This window comes from Elephantulus edwardii, unplaced genomic scaffold (assembly GCF_000299155.1).
Source record: "Elephantulus edwardii isolate Elephantulus edwardi_28Jun2011 unplaced genomic scaffold, EleEdw1.0 scaffold00155, whole genome shotgun sequence".
In the NCBI taxonomy this organism is placed as follows: domain Eukaryota; kingdom Metazoa; phylum Chordata; class Mammalia; order Macroscelidea; family Macroscelididae; genus Elephantulus; species Elephantulus edwardii.
Window position 1 is genome coordinate 4028251 of NW_006399905.1, and position 23940 is coordinate 4052190.

The following is a 23940-nucleotide window of genomic DNA, read 5'->3' on the forward strand; positions in this document are numbered from 1 at the left end:
GGAGGGCGGGGATGAGTAGTTGACTTTTCATACTATCCTGAACTTTTCATTTCTAGAATGTACCGTGCACTCTTTCACTTGTGGATGGGCCTTGGCAATGCTACTTGAAACCCTTTTTTTCAGCTTCCCATCATTTGTTTCTTTGATTGTTTTTGAGTAATATTTTAGTGACTTTTTGATGGTAGTTGCCACAGCAATCTGGTGGTAAGAATCTGTGCTGTAATCCCAGTGATGTGCAGTTCAAAGCCACCAACTGGTCCACAGGAGAAGGATGGACAATCTCCTCCCATGTGATTAACTGCCTCTGAAAAGCCACCAGAGGGTCAGCTGCGGGTCAGTTCTGACTCTTTAGTACACAACAAAAATACAGATACCCCCACCCCCACCCCGTTACATTTCCCCAACATCCGTGTTCTCTTTCATTTCGTTCTGGTTGTTCTGTTTGTGTTACTCTCGTTTCTCCCCCCCCCCCCCCCCCCTTGGTCTTCTCATCTCGTCTTCTCTGTAATCATTCACCTCCTCATCTTACATAGATTGTGTGTAATGGAGGACCAGGCTCAAGGGTGTGAGTGAGACCCTTTATTTTTTGTGCCAATCTGTTTTGACTCAGGTTTAAAGGGTCCCTCAGGATCGTAGTCTCAGTGGCCCCCTAAGCTCACCTGGTTCCATTCAGTTTGCACTTTGAACTCTTTCTGGTGAAAGGTCATGATTTTCATTTCTTCAGAAGTAATGTTAAAATTAATGATGGGTGCATGAGCAGTTATGGAAAGTGAGATGGGAAAATAGAGTTGAAATAGGGTAACATATGATGGAAAGGCCTGCCCCCCCGCCCCCCGCCCCCACTGGCAGGCAGCAGTGCTTGGCCTTCAAAGCTAAATCTCACTCAGCTGAGTGATTTCCCAGACAGGCAGCTGTGGAACAGGATGTCACAAACAACTCTTATCAGGGTGGCCTTTGGCTGCTGATAGCAAAAACCCAATAGCCCTCAACTTTAATCCTGATGTTATATTTTGTTGTTTTGTGTCATTGAGTTGGGACTGACCCAAAGCAGCTGGTGGATTTGAACCATGTGCCTTTGGGATTGCAGTGCATCTTCTTACCACTAGGCCGCCAGTTGTTGTTGTTGTTGTTATTATAGGCCACCAGAGCTCCCTTTAATTCTTTTGTTGTCGTTGACCATATAAATCTTTAAAGAGGTATAATCATTTAACAGGGAGCTCTGGTGACTTAGTGGCAAGAAGCTGCTCTGCAGTCCTGAAGGCACACGGTTTGAGACCACCAGCTGCTCTGTGGGAGAAGGGTGGGCAGTCTCCTCCCATGCAATTAACTGCTTCTGAAAACCCACCAGAGGGTCAATTATGGGTCGGTTCTGACTCAACAGTACACCACAACAAAAAACAAGCATGTAACAGTTGAGGTAACAACTTACATAGGTGTTTTTATAAAAATTATTATAAACCATAGCCATTTGATACTCAAGATATTTTTTACACAAATGATTCGTTTGTACAGTTACACACTTTCATTGCACTTCCCTATCCCCTGTTTCACTTATTTTCAGAAATTTAAGGAAAAAAATTGCCATTTGAAGGCCTTTTCAAGTTTTTACTTAGTTTGTCACTAACAGCAAATAGTATTCTACCATTTTATTAATTTATTCATTAATTTTAATGAAAGTTTACAGAGACTTAGGGTTTTCAGTCATTCATTGTTGCACTTTTCTCTCTGCCCACCTCCTCCCCCCCCCAATTCACTCTTCTCCTTGAAAAGAAAAACTCTTTCATTGTTATGCCACTTTAAGATAATCCAAACTTAAGATCCAGCAATCCAACTTGAGATAAAAGTGATAAATGATCGGTTTAATCCTGAGGGAACCTGGGACCAGGAGGCTCAAAGTCAGTTCTCACAGTATCTTACCAGTGTCAGTAATTCTCCAAGTCCCTCCCACTCACAGCTCTGCCTTTCTGGGCACTGGCTTGATGTTAATCTGGTAGCAAGATGGCTGCTGTGGTCCAGACGCAGATAAAGAAGTGTGTCCGTCAGGGCAAGAGGGCGTGGACTCCCAGGACTGTTCCAGGTTAAGTACCTGGAGTAGATGGAATCAATAGTGAGTGTCACTTCCAGTGACCATTACAAGTACCAAGTACCCTCAGATGCCACTCAGCCTGTGGGTCTTCAAAGTTCTTTGAACCTGCACCAATAAATATAGAAAATACAGAGAAAACGGCTTAATTGTCTGCTATTGAGTATTGTCTTAGAAATGATCACAGTCAAAAAGCCACCTAATGAGAACCGTCTCCCAGGGGCAGGAGGAGCTGGAGCCTGGAAGGATAACTCGCAGAGCTCCCCCAAGACCAGTCCCAACATTTTGGGCTCTGCAGAGTCCACACAAGCCCCAGCCATCATGAAATTCCCTCCTTGCCCCAAAGGGCTAACCCTACTCCCCCAGTCGAAGAAATAAGGGTTTCATTTTAAATTTCACAATATCCATACATTTATGATTTACAATGTAAATCCAGTACTCCAGGAAATCTGGAATCCTTCAGCCGATCAGTTCTGCTTTCCCCCACCCCATGTAGACCTAGTCGTGTTAGGGCTGTGCTGAATGAGGTCACAGTCTAACTACAATATTAACCCTGCAAATCTGTTCATTTTCGCCTGAGCACCCTCAGGCGGGCTATAGAATGTGTCCAATTGAGAAACTATTACAGGCTCTGCAGTGCTGTGACGGGCTGAATCTTAACAGGGAGGTGTCTCTGTGTGTGTGTGTGTGTGTGTGTGTGTGTGTGTGTGTGTGTGTTCAGCAAGGAAATCCTTTTCTAAAAGAAAATCAGGTATTATGTATCACTTAAAGGCTGAAGTTGTGTGCTTGCCTTTTTTTAAAGGGAAGCGACTTTTCTGTCACCCACATGTTAACAGGGAGCTCTGGTGGCCTCATGGATAAGGAACTGCACTGCCAAGCCAAAGGCAGGTAATTCAAGTCCACCGGCTGCTCTGTAGGAGCTAGATGGCCAGTCTACTCCTGTGCAATTTACTACCTCTGAAAACCCACTGGATGGTCAGCTTTGGGTCAATTCGCACTAAATGGCACACCATAACCACAACAGCACTATTCTTAGTGTTCCCTAACTACAAATGTTTAAGATTTCCTACCAAGTGGATCTTCGGTTTTTAGCATTTTTTTCCACCAGCTATCCCTTTAACTCTTTGTGTGCTGCAAACAACCCTTTGTGGTTCCCCACACACACACACACACACATCTATTTTGCATTATTAAAAATATATGTATATATTTAAAAGGTAGAAGGAGATAATATAGAGAACACCCATGAAGTCACCACTCAATTCAAGAATGTCAGATTGTATCTGTCTCAGGGCTCTGTTTAATTCAGCCCGTAGAAAAGCACAACACAGATGTTAGACATTTTGCATAAAGGCCCAATCACCACCGGCTCACAGGCGATGCCGGATTTCAGAAAGCATGTGCCTTCGCGATCGTGCCCAGGCATGTGGTTAATGCTAAGGAGTCTAACAGTTGCGCCCCAGGTAACTCCTAAAGCTGTTCCAGATCATAAAATCTATGATGTTTTGCAAATTTCTATTTTATCATGCTGGGATCTGTGCACAAAAACTCAAATGACTTCCCCTTTGTAATCTCCATCAAAGGCATTTCTTAAAAACCCTTTTATTATGCCTGATCGCAGGCTTTTGCCACAGTGTCTGCATGTTTAAAAACAATCTCTGGCTAAATGATACATCGGAGAAGATACTTACGTTTCTAGTCTTCCAGAATCCCAGCAGAAGTGAGTCTGTTGGTTTGTTTTCTTTTCTTTCTTTCTTTATTTTTTTTACTTACTTTACCACCATAGGTGCCAAGCATCTGACCCCTGCATCAGGTCTTGGAGACCTGACTTGATTTGCCTGTGGTTCAGCTCTAATTTAAAAGCCATCAACCATGTTTGGATAGTATCTGAAATATTTCTATTGTATCCATGCATTGTTTTCTCAAGAATACAGTTTGTTAGATAAATTCTGGCTGCCACAGTGGGATTTCTGCTGCTGCTGTTACCCTGGGTTCCCTTTTACTTAACGTGACTTTACGCCACCATCAACATCTGCCTCAGTTCCACTCCAAGGACTGGATTCCTCCAAGAGTTGCTTCATCCTAGTCCCCAAGCATGTGTTTGTCACTCAAGGGTCCCCAGACCCCCTATCTTATAGGAAGATAAACAGGACAAGTGTGGATGACTCTTTAAGGGAAAAAGAAAATATCTTGGCTAACAAACTTGTAATTTTATGCTAGGTATTTCAAGTGTGTGAATTGTAATTTCTTACCCTTGCTTTGGGGGGAAAATTTTTTTAAGGGAAATAAAAGGGAGCTCTGGTGGCCTACTGGTAAGAACTTGCGCTTCATCCCAAATGCATGTGGTTCAAATCTACCAGCTGCTCTGCAAGAAAAGGACAAGCAGTCTTCTCCCATGTAATTAACTGTTTCTGAAAACCCACTGGAGGGTCAGCTGTGGGTCAGTTCTGACTTGACAGTAACACAACAGCAGCAGCAAGTGAAATAAAAGAACTCTGAGAAAATGTTTTTCAGTGCACAGGTGCCGGCATGCTGTATTTGTTCTGAGGTTATAGCAATGAGGAAGTTTTCCAAGGGAAGGATCTTTACTAGGTGTGCATTGTTTAAAATGTTGATTATCTTTTCATTTGGAATTATTAGTATTTCTCCACATGCCATTTTCCACTTGTTCAACATGGGAATTCATTAGTATAATGAACCCTTAATCATTTTCAGGATGATTTGAAATGAATGTTAGCTGGTTCAGCACCTTGATTCTGAGCCTGTCAAGTTTTTCTGCTCTTTGTTACAAAAATCTATTTCTCTAATATTCACTGTAACAAATGTGGCATCTTGCTCATTTTCTAAATTGTATCATTGAGTGAATATTATTTACTATCTTCATTATGTTGTTACATCAAGTGGTTAATGTATTAGTTCCCTGTGCTCACTGATCACTGGTTTACTCTTCAGGTTGTATTTTTCTTTTTCCCCTCCCCACTGAAAACACAGCAGCAAATGTCTTAACGTGCTTCTCTCTCTGTAGGACAGCCGGCCCAATATGTCAAGACCTCTGATCACTAGATCCCCTGCGTCTCCACTGAACAACCAAGGCATCCCCACGCCAGCCCAGCTCACCAAGTCCAATGCGCCTGTCCACATTGACGTGGGCGGCCACATGTACACCAGCAGCCTGGCCACCCTCACCAAATACCCTGAATCAAGGTAATCTCAGAGCTGACACCACCGTCTCGAAGTGCATGTGTTTGATGATCTAACCGTTTTTCCTCTGACCAGCACAGCGCAGGGGCCTCTCCAAGGGTGAGGTTAGGACATGAAGGTATCCTGTGGGACTGCTCTCAGATGTGACTGTCTTCCTTCTAGTACGTGCAAAAATATCACACCAGAACTGAGCAGTCCTTAGTCAACAAAGAGCTTATTTCTCACCGTTTTCTAAAAAGGAAGATGGCTTCCTTCCCTCCCTCCCCACCTTTCATATCTCCGTTTCATGGAAAACTCTTGGCTTACACATTTTTTGTTCTTATATCATGATCAGTTGGCCCACCAACTTGAGAACTAGGGAAACAGTAATAAGAGGGACTCTTACCAGTGCGATGGTTTGTTTAGAACAGTATGCCTAAGTCCAGGAAACCAAGATAGTTGTGTTAATAAAAAAAAATAAAAAGGAGAGGTGATTGGGACATGGAATTTACGAAGCGACTCAAGCCAAATAAATGGTATACAAAGAGGAAAGGTTATCCTACATAAAATGCATTTGAGGGAGGATGGTTTCCAAGTAGACAATGTAAGTTTATGCTCTAGTGGGATCTCCCCTCCCACTCGCCTGTCTCCCCCCAGTCCTAAAGGAGTGCCAGAGAGGTTGTTTCCTCTGGACCCAAGCACAGCCCACCCAGCTCCACCCCAGACTGGGGGGACTAGAATGCCATGTGTTTTCACCAGCTTCGCTGAGGAGGAAGGGAAGTGTGAGCTCACGTGGGCTGATTTCCTGGCTTCTCTCTGCTATTAGGAAATGCACGCACATTGCCTAGGCTTAGGAAAGAGAGCACCAGTTGCACTCTAAGAAATGTCTTTCTAAATCATACATCAGGTCACAACAAAGGTCATCGTCACCTGGATAAATGGAGGAAGAATGTCATCTCTCTTCTGGTGACAGACATTGTGGGGAGCTGCCCTGCGTCCCTCTCCTAGTTCGAATCCACCAGCTGCCTGAAAAGCAGGGTGGGCAGCCTCCTCCCTCACAATTTCCAGCTGACGAAACCCTGCCGCAGGGTCAGCTGTGAACGGGTTCACTCGCAGCGGCAGTACTCAGAGTTTTTTAGTTTTCTATTTTATTTTTTCTGAAAGGATATAAAATTGGAAGGAAGAAAGAGGAAATATTGTATCTCCTGATTTCCAGATTCAGTTTCTATAATCAAAATAAAATTGCTTATTTTGAAAAAAAAAATCATCACTTGCCAAAAAGAACTTTTTTTTTTTTACTGAAATAATCACATCAGTCAGTTATTGGTTGTACTGAGTTCTCACAACCCTTAAGTGCATTGTAGGAGAATAGCTGTATTTTCCAAAAACATGCTTAAATAAGTAATGCTGTTTAAAAGAAAGAAAAAAAAACCCAACAGCATTTCTACTCCTTGTAGCCTTCTGCTAATTGCAACATTAATGGCAGAGAAATCCCCGTTGCTTTTCCAGACAAATTCTTAATTCTAGAGGACTCATCACACATCCTTCACCAGGATCGTAGGGCCCGTAATTGCAGCAGGATTCACTTGCCTGGTGTTCTCTTCAGGAGCTCTGGTGGCCTAGTCCCTAGGGAACTGTGCTGCTCCCCCAGAGGTATGCCTCTCTCGCAGTTCGAATCCACCAGCTGCTCCAAGGGAGATGAGCCATCTTCTTCTCCCTGGCAATTCACAGCCTCCAAAATGCAATGGAGAGTCAGCTGTGAATTGGTTTTGTCTTGATGGCAATCAGAGAGAGAGGTGACCTTTTTCTTCAGTTTATGTTTGTTTGAAGAAGTTTATGTGAGTTTGTGATATACATACCAAAACAATTGCCAATTCAGTAGCTTTCACGTGTATTGTTCATTATACTTTTTTTTTTCATTATACATTTTCTAATTCATTATACTGATTACATTCTTCATTTAATGCAACTTTAATCTCTAACCTTTTCTGAACTGTTCCTCCACCATTAACAAAAATTCCATTCTCCCGACCTCTGATACTGGGGCCAGGTAATAATTACTATTTGTATGTCATGCAAACAGTAGGTTTTCTTTTGTCTCTTAGCAACAGCAGGGCACCCGAGGGCCTCTTCCCTCAAGGTTTTGCCCTGTGGATTTCCCAGGTCTCACGTGACCTGCTGATGATGGTAGATCGTCGAGGGCTGGAGGCTCTACTTACTCATTTCCTCTCATGCAAATAATTTGCCATTTGAATAATTTTCCACTTTAATAAGTTTGGTGCTACATATTACTAAAGGCCTCTCAGAGAGGTCTTTATCTTATTTGGAGATTATTCCTCAGTCCACATCTGCGTGGATGGATGTTTCCAGGAGTATTATCTCAACTCTGAGAAGCGCCTCAGACTACCTGGATTCCAGCCTTACCTGCAGACCTGCATTCTCTCAGGTAGCCACTCTCCACGTGCGGTGGTCTTACACTTGCTCAGTGGCCAGTCTCCAAGTGGAAATGCCCTGTGAGTGGACAATAAACACCGGGTTTAAAAGACTTGGTACAGAAAATTTATTAAAATATATAAAAGTTCTGTAATAATCGCATGTTGGAATGATAATATGTATTGAATTAACTAAAATACATTTTAAAATTCAACTAGGTTTTTTTCTTTCTTCCTTACTTTTTTAATACGGTTACCTAGAGAAGGTGAAGCCAGGCTGCTCCTTGGAGGCAAGGATTCTGAAGCTTCATCTGACAGACTTTGGGCATGTTGCAAGGAGGGACTGGTCCTTGGAGAGGGATGTCATGTTTGGGAGGGTGGAGGGACAGCGCAGGAGGGGAAGACCCTCGATGAGATGGATTGATGCAGTGACTGGGGTCATGAGGGTAGTTGTGTCAGAGACAGTAAAGTGGGCACAGGATAGAGTAGGTTTCAGGGCTGTTGGTACATAGGGTCACTGTGAGTTGCAAGTGACTCGACAGTACATACCAACAACAACAATGTGGTTACTAGAAAATTGGCTTGACACAATGACTGTAACAGTGTGGGGATGGTGAGGGTGGCACAGAGTCAGGCAGGGCCTGGATCTGTTGTACATGGAGCCATTGAGTCAGAATGGACTTGATGGTACCTATTAACAATCTTGGTAGCTCTGGTGGCTTAAGGGTAAGGAATTGTGCTGCCAACACAGAGGTGTACGGTTTGAATCCACCAGCTGCTCCACAGGAGAAAGATGGCCCATCTCTTCCCATGTGATTTATTGCCTCTGAAAACCCACTCAAGGATCAGCTATGAGTCCGTTCCACCTTGATGGTACACACTACCAGCAACAACTAAAACACTTTTCATGATGCATTGATTGCACTTTTTATTTCTGTTGGACAGTGCTGAACTCTACAGAGATTTTTAAAACCCCAAATTTCATTAAACCCACCCACTCCCCAAGCTAATGAAACCCTCGTGGCCCAGTGCATGACATGCTGGACTGCTAACTGAAAGGTCAGTCTGTCCATGGAAGAATGACAGGCCATCTCTTCCCATAAAGATTCAGAGCCACAAACCTTGTGGAGGGTGGCTCTGTGCCAGGCTCCACTCGAGGCAACAGCCTTTGGTTTTCTCCTCTGGTCTGGCATTGAATGCCTCATGGATGGAATTCCTCTTTCATGGACTGAATTAGAAAAGATAAAGAGGTTCATCTCCCTTTCCCGGCTTTTCCCTTGCTTTCTTGCTGCTAGCAGGCCAGAGTATCATGGACATGCATCAAACACAGCTTTCGTCATTAGTCCTGGGTTTGAATACTGGCTCCGCTTTGTGTTGGTTTTGGCCTTCTAGAGATCTAATTTCTGAGCATCTGTCTTCTCTCCTGTAAGACTGGTGTAAAAATACCTTCTTACAAGGTTACCCGGAGGATTATATGTGATTGTGAGAAGCATGTGATGGCGCTTACACTTGACTCCATCTGCCAAACCCAGTGATGGTTTCTTTTCCAACTGCCTTTCAAATCCCAAATATCCTCTTGTTTCCTATCCTGGACCATCCAAACAGTCTGTCTTCTGGCCCCTTGCCTGGATTATTACAGTCTAAGAGAGATTTTTCCCTTGATCTGGGGGACCCTGCTTCCTTTATCTTAAATACCACACCAGGGTGGCATTTACTATCCCATCACAGACGTGGTGAGGTGTTCCCAGGCCTTTTTTGTTTGTTTGGTTTTGTGGTGGTTTTTTGTTTGTTTGTTTTTTGGGTTTTTTTGTATTCCAGTTTTTATTTTCCACTTACCTATACCTAAGCAAAACATTTTTCAGAGCCTGAAGTTACTCATATAAATGGTCAGGTTTTTTAATTATTATACTAGTTTATTTATAGACTTGGAATACATTGGTTTTTCAGACCAACTTCTTCCAATTTCCCTCACTCCGCACACATCAAATTGTACAACACTATGATTAATCCCCTCCCCCCCCACATCCTCATCCCTCTGCTTCCACCCTCCCTCCCCACCTTGAATCCTCATATTCATTCTACAGTAATGGTTTTATACAATATTTGTCCTTGTAGGACTGAGTTAATTCATTCAGCATAAAGCTCTCCAATCCCTCCCAAGTTAGGTAATAATTTACAAAATCATTGCTGCTGCATGCTCTGTAGTATTCCATTGTATGAATGTACCATAATTTCTCAATCCATTCGTTTATGGTTGGACATCTGTGCTGTTTTCATGTTCTTGGCAATGGTGAATAATGCTGCTATGAACCTTGGTGTCCAAATCTCAGTTTATGCCTCAGTTCTCATTTTCTCAGGGTATATTCCAAGCAGTAGAATAGCTGAGTCATATGGAATTTCTATGCTCAGCTTTTTGAGGAAGCACCAAACTGCCTTCCAGAGTGGTTGTACCATTTTACAATCCCACCAATAATGTATAAGAGTTCCTATCTCTCCACATCCTCTCCAATGTTTATTACTTGCTTTCCTGTTAAACTTTACCACTGTTACTGGAAAGAGATGGTTTCTCATAATGGTTTTGATTTGCATCTTTCTTATTGCCAGTGATTTGGAGCATTTCTTCATGTGTCTGTTGACCACTTGAATATCTTTCTCTGTAAAAATTCTTTCCATGTCTTTGCCCATTTTAGAATTGGGTTATCAGTTTTTTCTTGTGGAGGCCCAGGAGTATTCTGTAAATTTTTGTTAGTGAGGCAAGGCTGTTTTTATCATTAGGAGGCATTTTTAAGCATCCATCATGACTCTTTGACATACATCTTTTAAAGCAATTTCTGTTTGGCAGCTTATGCCTAAAACAGATGGTCCTTTTCTGGGACTATTGGTCTAGGCATTGAGATGTCCACTGTGTGTCGCATTGCTCTTTCTTGTGTGTTTTAAGTAATTGAATGTTCTTTCCAGTACAACTGTTAGTTTCATGAACTACATACACAAATTTTAGTAGTCAAAGATCTTGTTGTTGTTGTGTACCAACGAGTCAGAACTGACCCATAGCTGACTCTTTGACACATTTTCAGAGGCAGTAGATCATACAGGAGGAGATTGCCCATCTTTCTCTCATGGAGCAACTGGAGAGGAAATTATTTTCTTCACCAGAGAAGAAATTGTTTTCCATGTTTTCCTCATAGGGGTGAGGTGATGGTTGAGAATATGTCCTGAATATAATTTATTCCATATAAATTCTAGGGCATTATGTTGTCCATGACCACAGGTAACTCCAGTTATTCAAGCTCCTAGGTGACAGAACTGTATAAGCACTAGACTATTACCTGAGAGGTTGCTGGTTCAGACCCACTCAGGGGTGCCTGAGGAGACAAGCGGGGCGGTCTGTTTCAAAAGGTCGCGGCCTTGAAAGCTCTGTGGAGCAGTTCAGCTTTGCACACAGTCTGCGTGGGCTGGGGTTGGCTTGACAGTAACTAACAACAAGGATCTTAACAGACCTTGATACAGAAACTGTTGTTCTGTCATTTCAGAAGCCCTGCAGAGAGCCTTTCCTCCATTTATTTCATTTCCACCTCCACTAGACTTGCCCTCCCAGTGAAAGGCCACCTCTAGGACATCTTCCTGGAATGTGGCATGGTGGGCTACGTGGCTGAACATGGGGATCACCTGCAAAGCATTCCCTCCGCTAAAGAAAAAACAAACAAAACAAAAACAAACCACCAAACAGGCTTAGCCACAGACTAATAAAATCTTGAGGTTTTTCCTTTGAGGTCCTAATTTTTATGATGTGGCTTTGAATGCCACCAAAGATGTATGCTTTCTGCAAATGAGTATAGGCTATTCCTTTCCCTCACTGGATATTTTCTGTTTTATCATAAATCTCTTTTTCATTATTCCTTTAATTCTCAAAGTTATTAATATCTCCATACACACACACACGTACATGTACACGCACGCATGCACATAAAGGTTCATCTGCTTTTATTTCTTGGGTAGTAATGCCTGGCACAGGGTGGAGTAAGGTTCAGATCTGTTGTTCAGACGGCTACTGTGAGCTGTTGACTCAGTGACACCTGATAATAATAACAACCACCATCCCTGAGGAGTCACTCATTCAGTAAGGTTCAGGCTTCCGTGGTTCAGTGACAATTCTTTCCTTCAATCTCGGAGGCTTTTGATTGATTCCTGGTCAACGCACATCAAACTCAGCCTCCACCCATCTTTCAAGGGAGGCCTGTGTGTTGCTTTGATGCTGGCCAAGTCTCACCAGAGTTTCTAGACTGAAACAACAGAGAAGAAAAGGCCCAATGACCCTCTTGCACAATGCTCTCCATGAAAACCCTATTGGCATGATGGTCTGGTCTGTAGTGCATCAGGGGTAAGACACGGGCTGGCAGCATGAACGTTGCACGTCCCCACATAGGGCTGCCATGACTGGGGGCCAGCCTGGCGGCAGCAACCAACAAACTCTACATAGTGATCCAGTATGTGAATTGATGTTTATACTTTCAGCTCATGGGACTGAAGTTTTCAAGTTAACTGAAGTACCACATCCATCAGTGGTGCAGTGTGGCGTTAACAGTGTTTTTTACAAAAAGGCACAGTCATTCTTCAGAGATAATTTGGAGACAGATGCTAACTGATGCTGGCCCTGTGAGAAGCACTTGTCCCTTCTAGAGGATCTTACCAGCCTCTGATGCTGACTGTAATTTTTAATTGTAATCACAAAGGAAAATGCCCGCTTGCCCACTTCAAATCTGTAGTGAAATCTAATACATACCTGATGGGTCAAATAAGAGAGCAGGGAGAAGACCTCAAGGAAATCCTTACCAAGAAAAGAGTACAAACATACATACAAAAGGAACATGTTTGATCAATCAGTTTGCTAACTTGATTTGTTGTTGTTGTTGATGATTGCCTTCGAGTGGAGCATGACTCAGTGACCCTATGAACAAAAAAGCCTGAAGCCTTTCTTATAACTATCAACATTTATCAAAGTTCATAGAAGTTTCCAGAGGCATGTTGCTTAGGAAGTGGATGCCACTCCCACTTCCAAAACTTGATTTATAACTTAAAAACATCTAGATGTTTGGTGCGTGGGCCTCCAGTTGTCTTGCTGCCTCAGAAAACTCAAAACCAGATCACTGCCACTGAGTCAGATTACAGCTCGCAGACCGAGAACCTCCCTTGGATTTCCAGTTGGTGTAAGCAAGGATTCTGAAGCTTCGTCTGACATACTTTCGACATGTTAGAAGGAGGGACCAGTCCTTGGAGAGGGACATTATGCTTGGGATGGTGGAGGGACGGCGCAGGAGAGGAAGGCCCTCTATGAGGTGGATTGATTCAGTGACTGGGGTAACGGTGTGGGTGTGTCAGAGACAGTGAGATTGGCACAGGATAGAGCAGGGTTTAGGGCTGTTGTACAAAGAAAGGGTCGCTGTGAGTCACAGGCAACTCGATGGCACATAACAACAAGCCTTTTTTTATTATTATTAAATTTTATTAGTTTTTTTTCTATAATTATATTTTATTAATTTTCATAAACATTTACAGAGATTTTGGGCTTCCACTCACTCATTGCTGCACTATTCCCTCCACCCTCCTCCCAGTTTGATCTTGTCCAAATGATTAAAAATTAAAAAGCAATAGTATTCTGAGTAGAGGTTCTAATAGTGGCATAAATCAAGTTACAGAGGGAAGGTGGTTCTTACAATAAAAGGCCTATTGACTAGCACTTTGCCTATTATAGTAACAACAAGCCTTTTGGAGGTGAGACAGGCAGTCCTTCTCCCTCAGAGTGTCTCATGGGTTTGAGCCACCAACCTCACCGTTAGCAACCTGATAAGTTTCATACTACACCACCAGGGTTCCTTTTTCTTGCCCCAGGCCCTACAAATTTTCAGGACCAAACACCTTTTATTAATACTGTTGATAAACTGAGTAACAAAATAATTTTCATCATAGACAATTAAGATCTAGTGGCCTAATGGTAAGGAACTGTGCTGCCAACCCAAAGGCATGCAGTTCACATCCACCAGCTGCTCTATAGGAGAAGATGGGCAGACTCCTTCCATGCAGTTAACGGCCTCTGCAAACCTACTGGAGAGTCAGCTCTGGGTCAGTTCCGACTCATAAGAACAACCACCACCAAATTATCTGGCCTCTTTAATCTACTACCAACTCTCTGAAGTACCGTTTTAGGAGCATGTACATAGAATGCAATCACACAATCAAGCATTCTCAGGCTGCTTTTAACAGAGCCATAAGCCTGAGTTCAAACTTGCGTGTGCTTCACTCTTTATTCTTACTTATAAGAAAAAGAAAAAAATGGCAGTAGTAATACTCAGGTGTGGACTTTTGTTAATCCAAGACAGGGCTGTCCACGGCAAGGCTCAGATCTTAGCTAGAGGAGTTGAGTCTCAGCCTGCCAGGGGTAGAATACCCAGTAAGCAACCCTGTGGTGCAAACGGTGTGGAACATTTTGAGCACTCTGTCCCTGTCAGGAATTGTAAATTTGGAGAGTTTGATTCTGTAAGGAGGGTGCTGTGAGGTTGGGAGAGGAACAGATGCCAGCTATCCCTCGAAGCAGCATCCTTGAAGGGCGTGGGGGGGCGGCGGGTGTACTGGGGAGGGAATGTGAACTGATTCCCTATATAATAGGAACTAAACACAGGTAAACCCACGTTTACCTGCTTTATTGGGTAATCTGACACTGTAGCAGCCAGTGACCTGGGAGAGGCAAGCACTCCTGTTACAGTCCCCTTAGCCATTGAAGGCCGACTGCCTACTGTTGTAGCTTCCTGAACCCGGTACACGAATTAACACCCACATAAGTAGATTATGCTGAATCGGTCTCTGCTGAATAGCAGCTGAGTTACCAAGCACACTGGTTTATGTAGGCAATTACAAAACCCAGGAGTCTCCACTTCCAGCTTTGCAGTTGACACCTATGGTCAGCCAAGGGGTGTGTGTGTGTGTGTGTGTGTGTTTGGAGCTTCAGGACGGGAATGCCAAGCAGGTGAGGTGTGCTGTGGAGCTACGGTGAGAGGATTGGTAAGAAGGGGCCGAGCTGTATAGTCTGAGGTTCAGTGATTGCTAGTGCTCAGATTTGCACACTGTGGTTCCTGTCAGCCCAAGGAGCCGCTGTCACCCCGTGTGTGGGCTGGGGATCCCGGGCTGGGCCTTCTGTGCTTTTTTGTGACTTCATGCTTGCAACCCAACTCAGCCAAGGGGTTCAAGGCGTATTTGTCAAACTGCTTTCTGAGCTCTCAAAATTAGTGTGTGGTAATTGAACAGAGTGCTTTTCACTATGACCAGCACTTTAGTTCATCATTTTAAAAATTCAGTGTAATTGGGGGTTCTTTCTTTCTTTCTGTCTTTCTGTCTGTCTTTCTGTCTTTCTTTCTTTCTTTTAAGTTGAGTGTAAATCAGCCTTAGGAGCCCTAGTGGTGCAGTAGTGAAGCACTCGGCTGGCAACTGAAAGGTTGGAGGTTCAGACCTACCCAAAGCCTTCCTGGGAGACAGATTTAACATTAGCCCCTGTAAAGATAAAACTTTACAAACTCCAAATAAACCACAGGGTTGTACAGTTTGGTGGGTGGAGGGAGGGAGGGAAGGAAATGGGAAGGATCCAGGTGAAAAGACAGGGTAATGATGGGCAAGATCCAATGGTGATTAATTTTATGAAACAATGCATGAGAATGATTGTATGAAACACAGTGTGAATGAATAGTGTGAAACACAATGTATATCAACTTTGTAAACAAAGCAGTTTTTAAAAAAAATCTCCAAAAACTTTACAGGCTCTGCTGGAACCTGTCTAAGTTACAGTGTCTGGGAGGCTTCAGAGCATAGTAGGAAGAGACTACCTAGCTTTCTCCTCCAAACTCCCTGTTGGATTTGAACTGGAGTGTGGGCTTTCTTATTAGCAGCATAGCTCACTGCTGCAGCCCTCATTCTGGAAAGATTCCAGCCTAGAAAACCCTCGGGGCAGCTCTGCTGTGTCTCCAGGGTCTGTGTGAGTCAGGCTTGATGACGCAAAGCAGCAACAGAAAGCAACCTGAGGTGTAATTTCAGCACAAATGAAAGAGAAGACACTTCCTATTTCTACAGCTTTGAAGTACACAAAATGTTATAAAACCTTCATGGGAGCAATTTTGATTAGTTGCTGTGGCTCTTTAAAAAAAAGAGAGAGAAACAGAAAATGAGTTTGTAGAGGGATTAGAAGGAGGGGGAAATCGTCTGGCAAGTGAAAATGGAAAGTTTCTGTAGCATAAAAGGGGGAAATTTCCCCCTTCTCTTTCTATTCCTTTCATCTCACAAGATTGCCTTTCCAAAATTGCACGTCAGCTATGTAGACAAAGAGTAAGTAAAACCTGCTTCAAAAGACCGTGTGTGTGTGTGTGTGTGTGTGTATGCGTAATGAGTGTTCAGTGCTAGAAAGTCAGTTCTTCAGTGACTATGGAGCCCCTGGGAAGCACATGGTTGAGAGCTCTGCTGGCGACTGAAAATGTGGGGTCCCTGTGGAGAAAATCTGGCTGATGCACCTCAGAAAAGTCAGCCATTGGAAACCCCATGGAAGAAGGAGGGCCAGTCTCCTCCTCTGCGCTTTACAGCCTCAAAAGGCCTCCCCTGTGCTTTACAGCCCCGAAAACTGCTCAGAGCAGCTGAGAGTCAGCAGGGCATGAACGCACACCGTAGGGAGCGCGGTTCTCCTCTGACACACTTGGGGTCATCTTGAGTTGGAGTCAGCACAGACTTCCTTTCCTAGAACACAAAAGGGACCTTGGCTTTTAAAGTAAACTCGTGAAGTTTTGTCTTTGAGCATAACAGTGTTGTTACGTGCTGTCAAGTTGGAACCAACTCAGATGACCCTCCATCAGCTTTTCAAAGCCTGGAAATTATGAGGGAGAAGTTTGCCCATCATCTTTATCCTGGAGAGCCCCGGTGCATTCAAGCTGAGCAGTGGCTCTGGATTGACCGTGCAGCTCCTTACGCACTAGGCCACCAGATACTTGGATTTTCCCTTTCCAGGTTCTTCCATTCATTCATAAATGGGTTGCATGCTCTGCTAGGACATACAGTGGCCAACGGAGTCCCTGGTCTTCGGTAGATTACTTGAGCAGAGGGCAGACAACGAGCATTGTACTAGTTAATAGTAAATGTTGTTGTTGTTGTTATGTGCCTTTGAGTTACTTGCAACTCATAGAGACAACTCTGTACTACAGCCCTGAAACCTGTGCTGTCCTGTGCCGACTTTACTGTCTCCAACACATCTACCTCCATTACCCTGTCACTGTATCAGTCCATGTCATCTATGGTCTCCGTCTCTTTCTCAGTCCCTCCACCCTCCCAAACATGATGTCCCTCTCCGAGGATCAGTCCCACCTTGCAGCATGCCCAGAGTATGTCAGACGAAGCCTGAGAATCCTTGCCTCCAAGGAGCTGGCTGGCTTCACCCTCTCTAAGATAAATCTATTTGTTCTCCTAGCAGTCCATGGTATAGTCAAAACTCTTCTCCAGCACCACAGCTCAAAGGCATCAATTCTCTTACTATCATCCCTAGTCATTGTCCAGCTCTCTGATGCATAGCAAGCAATTGCAAATACTATGTCCTGGCTCAGGCACACTTCAGTCTCCAGACAGACATTGTTAACTCTTCAGTACTCCGGAGAGGCCCCTGACAGCCGACTTTGCCAATGCAATTTGTCTATTGATTTCCTAGCTGCTGGTACCAAGCAAATGAAATACTGTTAGGGAAAAAAATAACAAGATCAAACAGAAGTATGTTGAGATGTGTCACACTTATTAGGTCTGAAAATCTTTGTGTTCTTTCTTTTTAAAGAAACATTTTTATTTGTTCACTTAAATTTTCAAGATAAATTTGAGTGACTAAGATTACTTCCTTTAGACTTAGAAGCCACTTTTTGCCACTTCAGCATCACAGGTGCACCTGATCTCTGATTAAGTACCTGTTCTGACTCACTTACTTTGTCTCTGGATTAAATCTGTTATCTGATGTGGCAAATGATCATATTTACCCTTCATCTCAGTGGCAGGGAAATATATAATTAAATATGAACCAAGATACTGTTTATGATGAGAATTTTCTTTAGTTTTGTATGTATGTATAGGTGAACTGGATTTATGTTTTGTTGGGTTTTGTTAAATACTGTTTTACTGAGCTTGAGATGAAAGTTTCATAACAAATTAGGTTCCTCTTATGCACTTTTTATATAGATTATTCTACACCATTGGTTATAATTCATAAAGTATATGTTGTTGTTGTTGTTGTTTATCTTGAACTCACCTGTGACTCATAGAGACCCTCTACACAACAGTTCTGAAGCCTTCCCTGTCCTGAGCCACTCTCACTGACTCCCAACACACCTATCCTCATAGCCCCAGTTACTGTATCAATCCATCTCCTCTGGGGTCTTCTTCTCCTGCACTGTTCCTCCACCCTTCCGAGTATGATGTTCTTCTCCAATGACCAGTCCCACGTGCCCTAAATGTGGGAGATAGAGCTTCAAAATCCTAGCCTCCAAGGAAAAACTTGGTTTCACCCTCTCCAGGACAGACCCATTTGTTCTCTTGGTGGTCCATGGTATGTTTAGTACTTTTCTCCAGCAACACAACTCATTGTTTCCTTTGTGTTTGTTGTTCTCATTATTCTAGTCTCCCTGCCCTTCCTTCCCTTCTCATCTTTGCTCTTGTTAACCTTTTGTTCTGTGGTAAAATTGTTAAAGGGAACACATTACTGATAGCTGATATTGTTTATTTTCACAGGTCACTCTGTTATTTGGCTGAAAGTGGAAATAGTCTCAAGATCAAAGATTACATTATGGCAATAAGTCTAGGGGGTTATTTTAGTCTCTAATAGTCCAATAGGGAGCTCTGGTGGCCTACTGGCAAGGAATTGTACTGCCAATGCAAAGGTACCTGGTTTGAATCCACCAGCTGTTTTGCAGGAGAAAGAGGGGCAGTCTCCTCCTGTGCGAATGACTACCTCGGAAGACCTGCTAGAGGGCTGGCTATGGGTTGATTCTGACTCAGTGGTACACAGCAACGACAGCAATGTAAGCTTGGCCTTTTTGTCAGAACTTGAGTTTACTCCCTTTCTATATGAGACCTTTCATTGTGTCCCTGGTTGAGATGACCGGTAACGAGCTGGTACCATCTTGTTCTTCTGGTTTCAGGTTAGAAGAGGTTGTGGTTGGCTCCTCTGAGCCTTTTTCTAGAGCTTACATTGTTTTCAGATCTTGTTTGCATAGAGGAGGTTATGGTTAATTTCTTCTTTGAACAACCTTGTGCTCCCTGTGAATAAAGCCCAAGAGTTACATCTTAAGTGGCTTCTCTCAAGCTTTTAAGATCTCAGACATTACTCATCTACCGATATAAAGGATATTATCTATATAAGTAATGTTGTGCCAGTTAACGGAATTGACCCTTTAGTCTGTGATTCCGAGCCTTCTAACCTACTAAGCTGATCCCGAGTTGCCCAGGAAGCTTCCATACCTGTGCTTCTCATGTGTTCTAATACTTATGGAGCTAGTATATAGGCAGCACATACAAATGTGTACATTCATATACCTATAGATACACCTGCATGTGCACATGTGCGTGTTCATACATGCTCTTCTGTGCATATGTTTGTGTCCAGACCTGTTTCTATAACTGCACACTTTTAAAAAATTGTTTTTACTGTTGCAGAATTACATAGGTTATTAATGTTTATTAAAATTGCTCCTCATTCTTGTGCCTCCTAGTTTCTTTATTTACGTTGGTCAGGTTGTGCTGACGTCACTTATATTCAGCCTTGTCCATCGCCATATTAACAAGTATCCACTGTTCAAAAAGTGATTCCCCTCTATGCTCCTTGTAGCCCTGTTGTTATCATCATGTGACATCGTCTTGGAACCAACTCATAGCTGACTCTCCAGCAGGTTTTCAGAGGCTGTAAATAATGCAGGAGGAGACTGCTCATGTTTCTCCTGCAGAGCAGCTGGTGCATTAGAACAGTCTGCCTTTGGGTTGGCAGCACAACTCCTTGTCCATCAGGCTGCCAGACCTCCCTCCTTGCATCCTTGGTAACCATCAAAGAACTTCACTCTCCATGTCTGTGCCTGGGTTTGTATGGTAGTGTGACCATGCAACATTTGTCTTTTTGTGAATCACTTATTTCACTTAGATAACTGCCCCAGGTTCACCCGTATTTTGTGTAATATTCTGTGGTATGTATGTGCCACAGATTGTTTATTCATCCCTTGATGGGCACGAGGGCTGGGTTTATTTTGTTGTTGTTGTTGTTGTTGTTGTTGTTGTTGTTATTGTGATGCAGTACAGCAGTTAATAAAAGTGTGCATATGTGTACTTGTGACATTTCTCTCATATATCTATATTTAGAAGGAGGAGTGGCATCCACTTCCATAATAGCTTGCCTCCAGAAACCCTGTGAACCTGGAGAGAGTATTAAAGGCACCCAAGTGTCAAGGGCTCTCCTTCATAGGGTCAATATGAGTCACCTGCAACTCGACAGCACTTAACAATAACAACATATATCTATATATCTATTTGTTATTGTTATTTTGTTTGCTGTCAAGTCAGAACTGACCCATAGCTGATCCTCTAGTGGTTTTTCACAGACAATAAATCTCATGGAAAGATATTTCCATCCTTCTCTCATAGAACAACTGGTGGATTTGAACCATGTGTCTTCGAGATTGCAACACAACTTTTTGTCACTGGGCCACCAAAGTGAGACTCCTGGGTCATAAACTGCGCTGTAGTCCTGAAGGCATGCGGTTCGAGGCCACTCCTCCATGGAAGAAAGATGGGCAGTCCCCTCCCATGCAATTAACTGCCTCTCAAAACCCACTTGGAGGATCAGCTATGTGTTGATTCCAACTCTGTGGTACACAACAACAACAACAAGCTTCTTAAGCACCATACTGTTTTCCATAGTGACTGTACCATTTCATAATCTTACCAACAATGTGTAAAAATTCCAATCCCCAAGCCCAGCCTCATCCCAACAACCTTAACAACTCTACTTTCTGTTTTTGTTTATTTGAAGTTTTGATCACTGCCATGCCATTTTTGCCATGGTGAAATGGCATCTCGTTGTAATGTTTACTTATATTTCCCTGGTTCCTAATCATCACAAACATCTTTTCATGCCTTTGTTGACACCTGGATGTCTTCTTTGCTAAAATGTCTGTTTACTTTTTTGATTGGGTTGTTTTCTTTCTCAATGAGTTGTTCAAGTTTTCTGTATATTTTAGAGATTACACCCTTAATAGACTTGTCATTGCCGAAGATTCCTCACTCTCACCCCTAGTCTGTGGGATTTTTCTACCTCTTTTGTTATAGTTGTTTAATGAGACTAAGGTTTGGATTTTAGGAGGTCTCAATTAGCTCTTTTGCCTTCTCTCATCTCTGTGTGACAAAAAGTTCCTTAGTTTTGACCCTATGTTTTCATACAAGAAGTTTATGCTTTTAGCTTTAATATTGACACTTTGGACCTATTTTTAAGTTCGTTTTTGTGCTTGCTGTTAGAGTGATTGGGTTTTTAAAAAAATTCTGTTTAATTCTTCTGCAGGTGCATATAAGGTTTTGTCAGCACCTTTTGTTAAGGAATGTTTTTCTTCTCCATGGAATGAATGAATTTTGACCCTTTGTTGCAAATTAGCTGTCTGTGGGTTTTCCTTTTGAGTTCTTAATTGGTCTGTGTATCTGTCATTGAACCTGTACTAGAGTGTTTTGATTATTGTGGCTGTAGAGTCCAGTTTATAGGGAAGCTCTGATGGCCTAGTGGTAAGAAGCTGAGCTGCAATCCCAAGGGCATGTGGTTTGAATCCACCGGCTGCTCCATGGGAGAAGGATGGGCAGTCTCCTCCTGTGATTTGCTGCCTCTGAAAACCCACTGGAGGCTCAGCCATGTGTCAGTTCCAACTCGAAGGCACACAGTAACCACAGCATAATCATATTTGAGATAGGGAAGTAATCAGGCTTTCTACTTCATTCTTCTTCAGTCTAGCTTTAGTCGTTCAGTATTTCTTCTTGTAAATAAAATTGGAGATTAGTTTTCCATTTCATTAAGGATGTTATTGGGGTTTGTATTGGAGTTTTGTTATATCTGTAACCACTTTTGGTAGCATTGACCTTTTCACTGTTAAGTCTTCCAGTCCTAAGCATGGAATATTTTTCCATATATATAGCTTTCTTTCTTTTAGTTCTTGGAGTAGTGTTTTATAGTTATACTTGTTTGAGTTTTTCACATCTTGATTAGGATTATTCCTAGGTAATTTACCCGTTAGAGGGCTATTATAAATGATACTGAGTTCCTGATTTCCTTTTCAAAGTCCTCCTTCTTGATATAGAAGAACTAGTTGTTGGGTGTTAATCATGTACCTTGCCACTTTGATGACCCTTCTGCTATTTCCAGTAACATTGTTATGGAATCTCTGGGACTTTCTATATGTACAGTCATGCTATCTGCAAATGATGTTAGTCTTTTTACTTTCTGATTTGAATATATTTTCTTTCCTCCCTTATGTTACTGTTTAGTCATATTTGGTTTTGACTGGTGTAGGGAATTAAAAGATGTGGGAAGAAATCTGTGCAGAAATTCCATAGAGTCAGATAGTCAGACCCTTGCCTTGTCCCTTAAATAATGCTGTTGAGTTGCTCCAATTCAAGGTTGGCCTTGGACCAGTGGCTACTTGCTCATGGGTCAGCGACTTCTTGTATCCCTCAGATGATTTCTCGGAAGCCGAGTGTCAGGCCTTTCTTCCAGGAGACATCTGTGTGTGCTCAAATATGGAACCTTTCAGCTAGCAGCTGAACACTCAACTGTTTGCATCATCCAGGGGGCTCCCTTTATTCCTTAGCCCACCCCTGTGTTGACATGGGATCAAATGCCAGTTTGCAACCTCCAGATTCTTCCTAGACACACTCTGTACCATTCCCTGATGGCAGAGCAGTGGTGGTGGTGACTGATGCTGAATACCTGTCACATGAGACAGCTCAGAACAAGACCATGGGTCGTATTCTCAACATGCGTTGATTTTCCACTTAATAGGAACTCATTCCTATCTTGGATACCAACCACTTATTCTTGTGTTCTTGGTTCCTAGTCTTGCATCCATCACATAGTAGACATTTAAGTTTGCTTATTTTATGCATTAATGACCAGTTAATTTTTTTTTACAGAGGCAAAATTGTCAAAACAGTAAAGGTAAGGATAATTGAGTAAATCTATCCAAAATATAAACCTAGGTTTCAAGCCTATGCTGTGTACATTTTATATAGACAGATATATAGAATTTTACTTCATCCACAAGAGATGGCCAAAAAAACAAACTAATCTGCCTTGGAGGAAGTGTAGCAAGGGTTTTCCTTGAAGGCAAAGATGGTGAAATTTGATTTCATATAATTAAGCATGTTTTCAAATGGGGCCAGTCCATCGTGCTAGAAAAGGTGGAGGGGTTGGCAAAAGAGAGGAGACCCTCAGTGAGATGGACTGACACTGTATAGACTTGTGCCCTATGTGAAGCAATGGACTTGAGCATGGCAGAGATCATGAGACTGGTAAAGGAGTTGGCAGGGTTCAAGTTTGTTGTTCATAGAGTCATCATAATGCTGAATCAGGAGATGAGGTGATTTAATGCTTTGGACAGGTCTCCTGTCAAGAACCTCTTCAAAATACTGAAGAGCAATGATGTCAGTTTGAAGGCTTTGGACAAGTCTCCTGTCAAGAACCTCTTCAAAAGACTGAAGAGCAATGATGTCAGTTTGAAGACTAAGGAGCACCTGATTCAGGCTATAGTTTTCAGTTGCTTACTGTGTATCTTAGAGATGGACAGTAAATAATGATGACAGAAGAATTTATGTCTTTGAGTTATGATGTTGGAGAAAAGTACTAAATATCCCATGGACTGCTAAAAGAATACATAGATAGGTCTTGGGGGAAAAAAATGCACACACACACACACACACACACACACACAAAGTACATCCAGAGTGCTTCTTGGAGGCAAAGATGGCGAAGCTTCTTCTCTCATACCTCGGACATGTTGCTAAGAGAAGCTGTTCCTTTTAAGGGGACATCATGCTTGGAAAGGTGGAGGGGTCAGTGAAAAAGAGGAAGACCCCCAACGAGATGGGTTGACATATAACTGCAGCAGTGGGTTCAAGTGTATCACAGATGAAAAGGTTAAAACAAAATAAGATTCAGATCTGTTC

General features: G+C 42.7%; 1 protein-coding gene across 2 annotated transcripts in view; it reads left to right on the forward strand.

The window, feature by feature from the left end:
* Window positions 1-23940, forward strand: part of KCTD1 (potassium channel tetramerization domain containing 1) — a 146112-nt gene that overhangs the window by 58623 nt on the left and 63549 nt on the right. For both annotated transcript variants that reach the window (XM_006895034.1, XM_006895033.1), the window contains exon 2: window positions 5109-5287. In XM_006895034.1, coding sequence (XP_006895096.1) covers window positions 5124-5287 — 164 coding nt within the window. In that variant the 5' untranslated portion in view covers window positions 5109-5123. The remainder of the gene's footprint in view (window positions 1-5108; window positions 5288-23940) is intronic.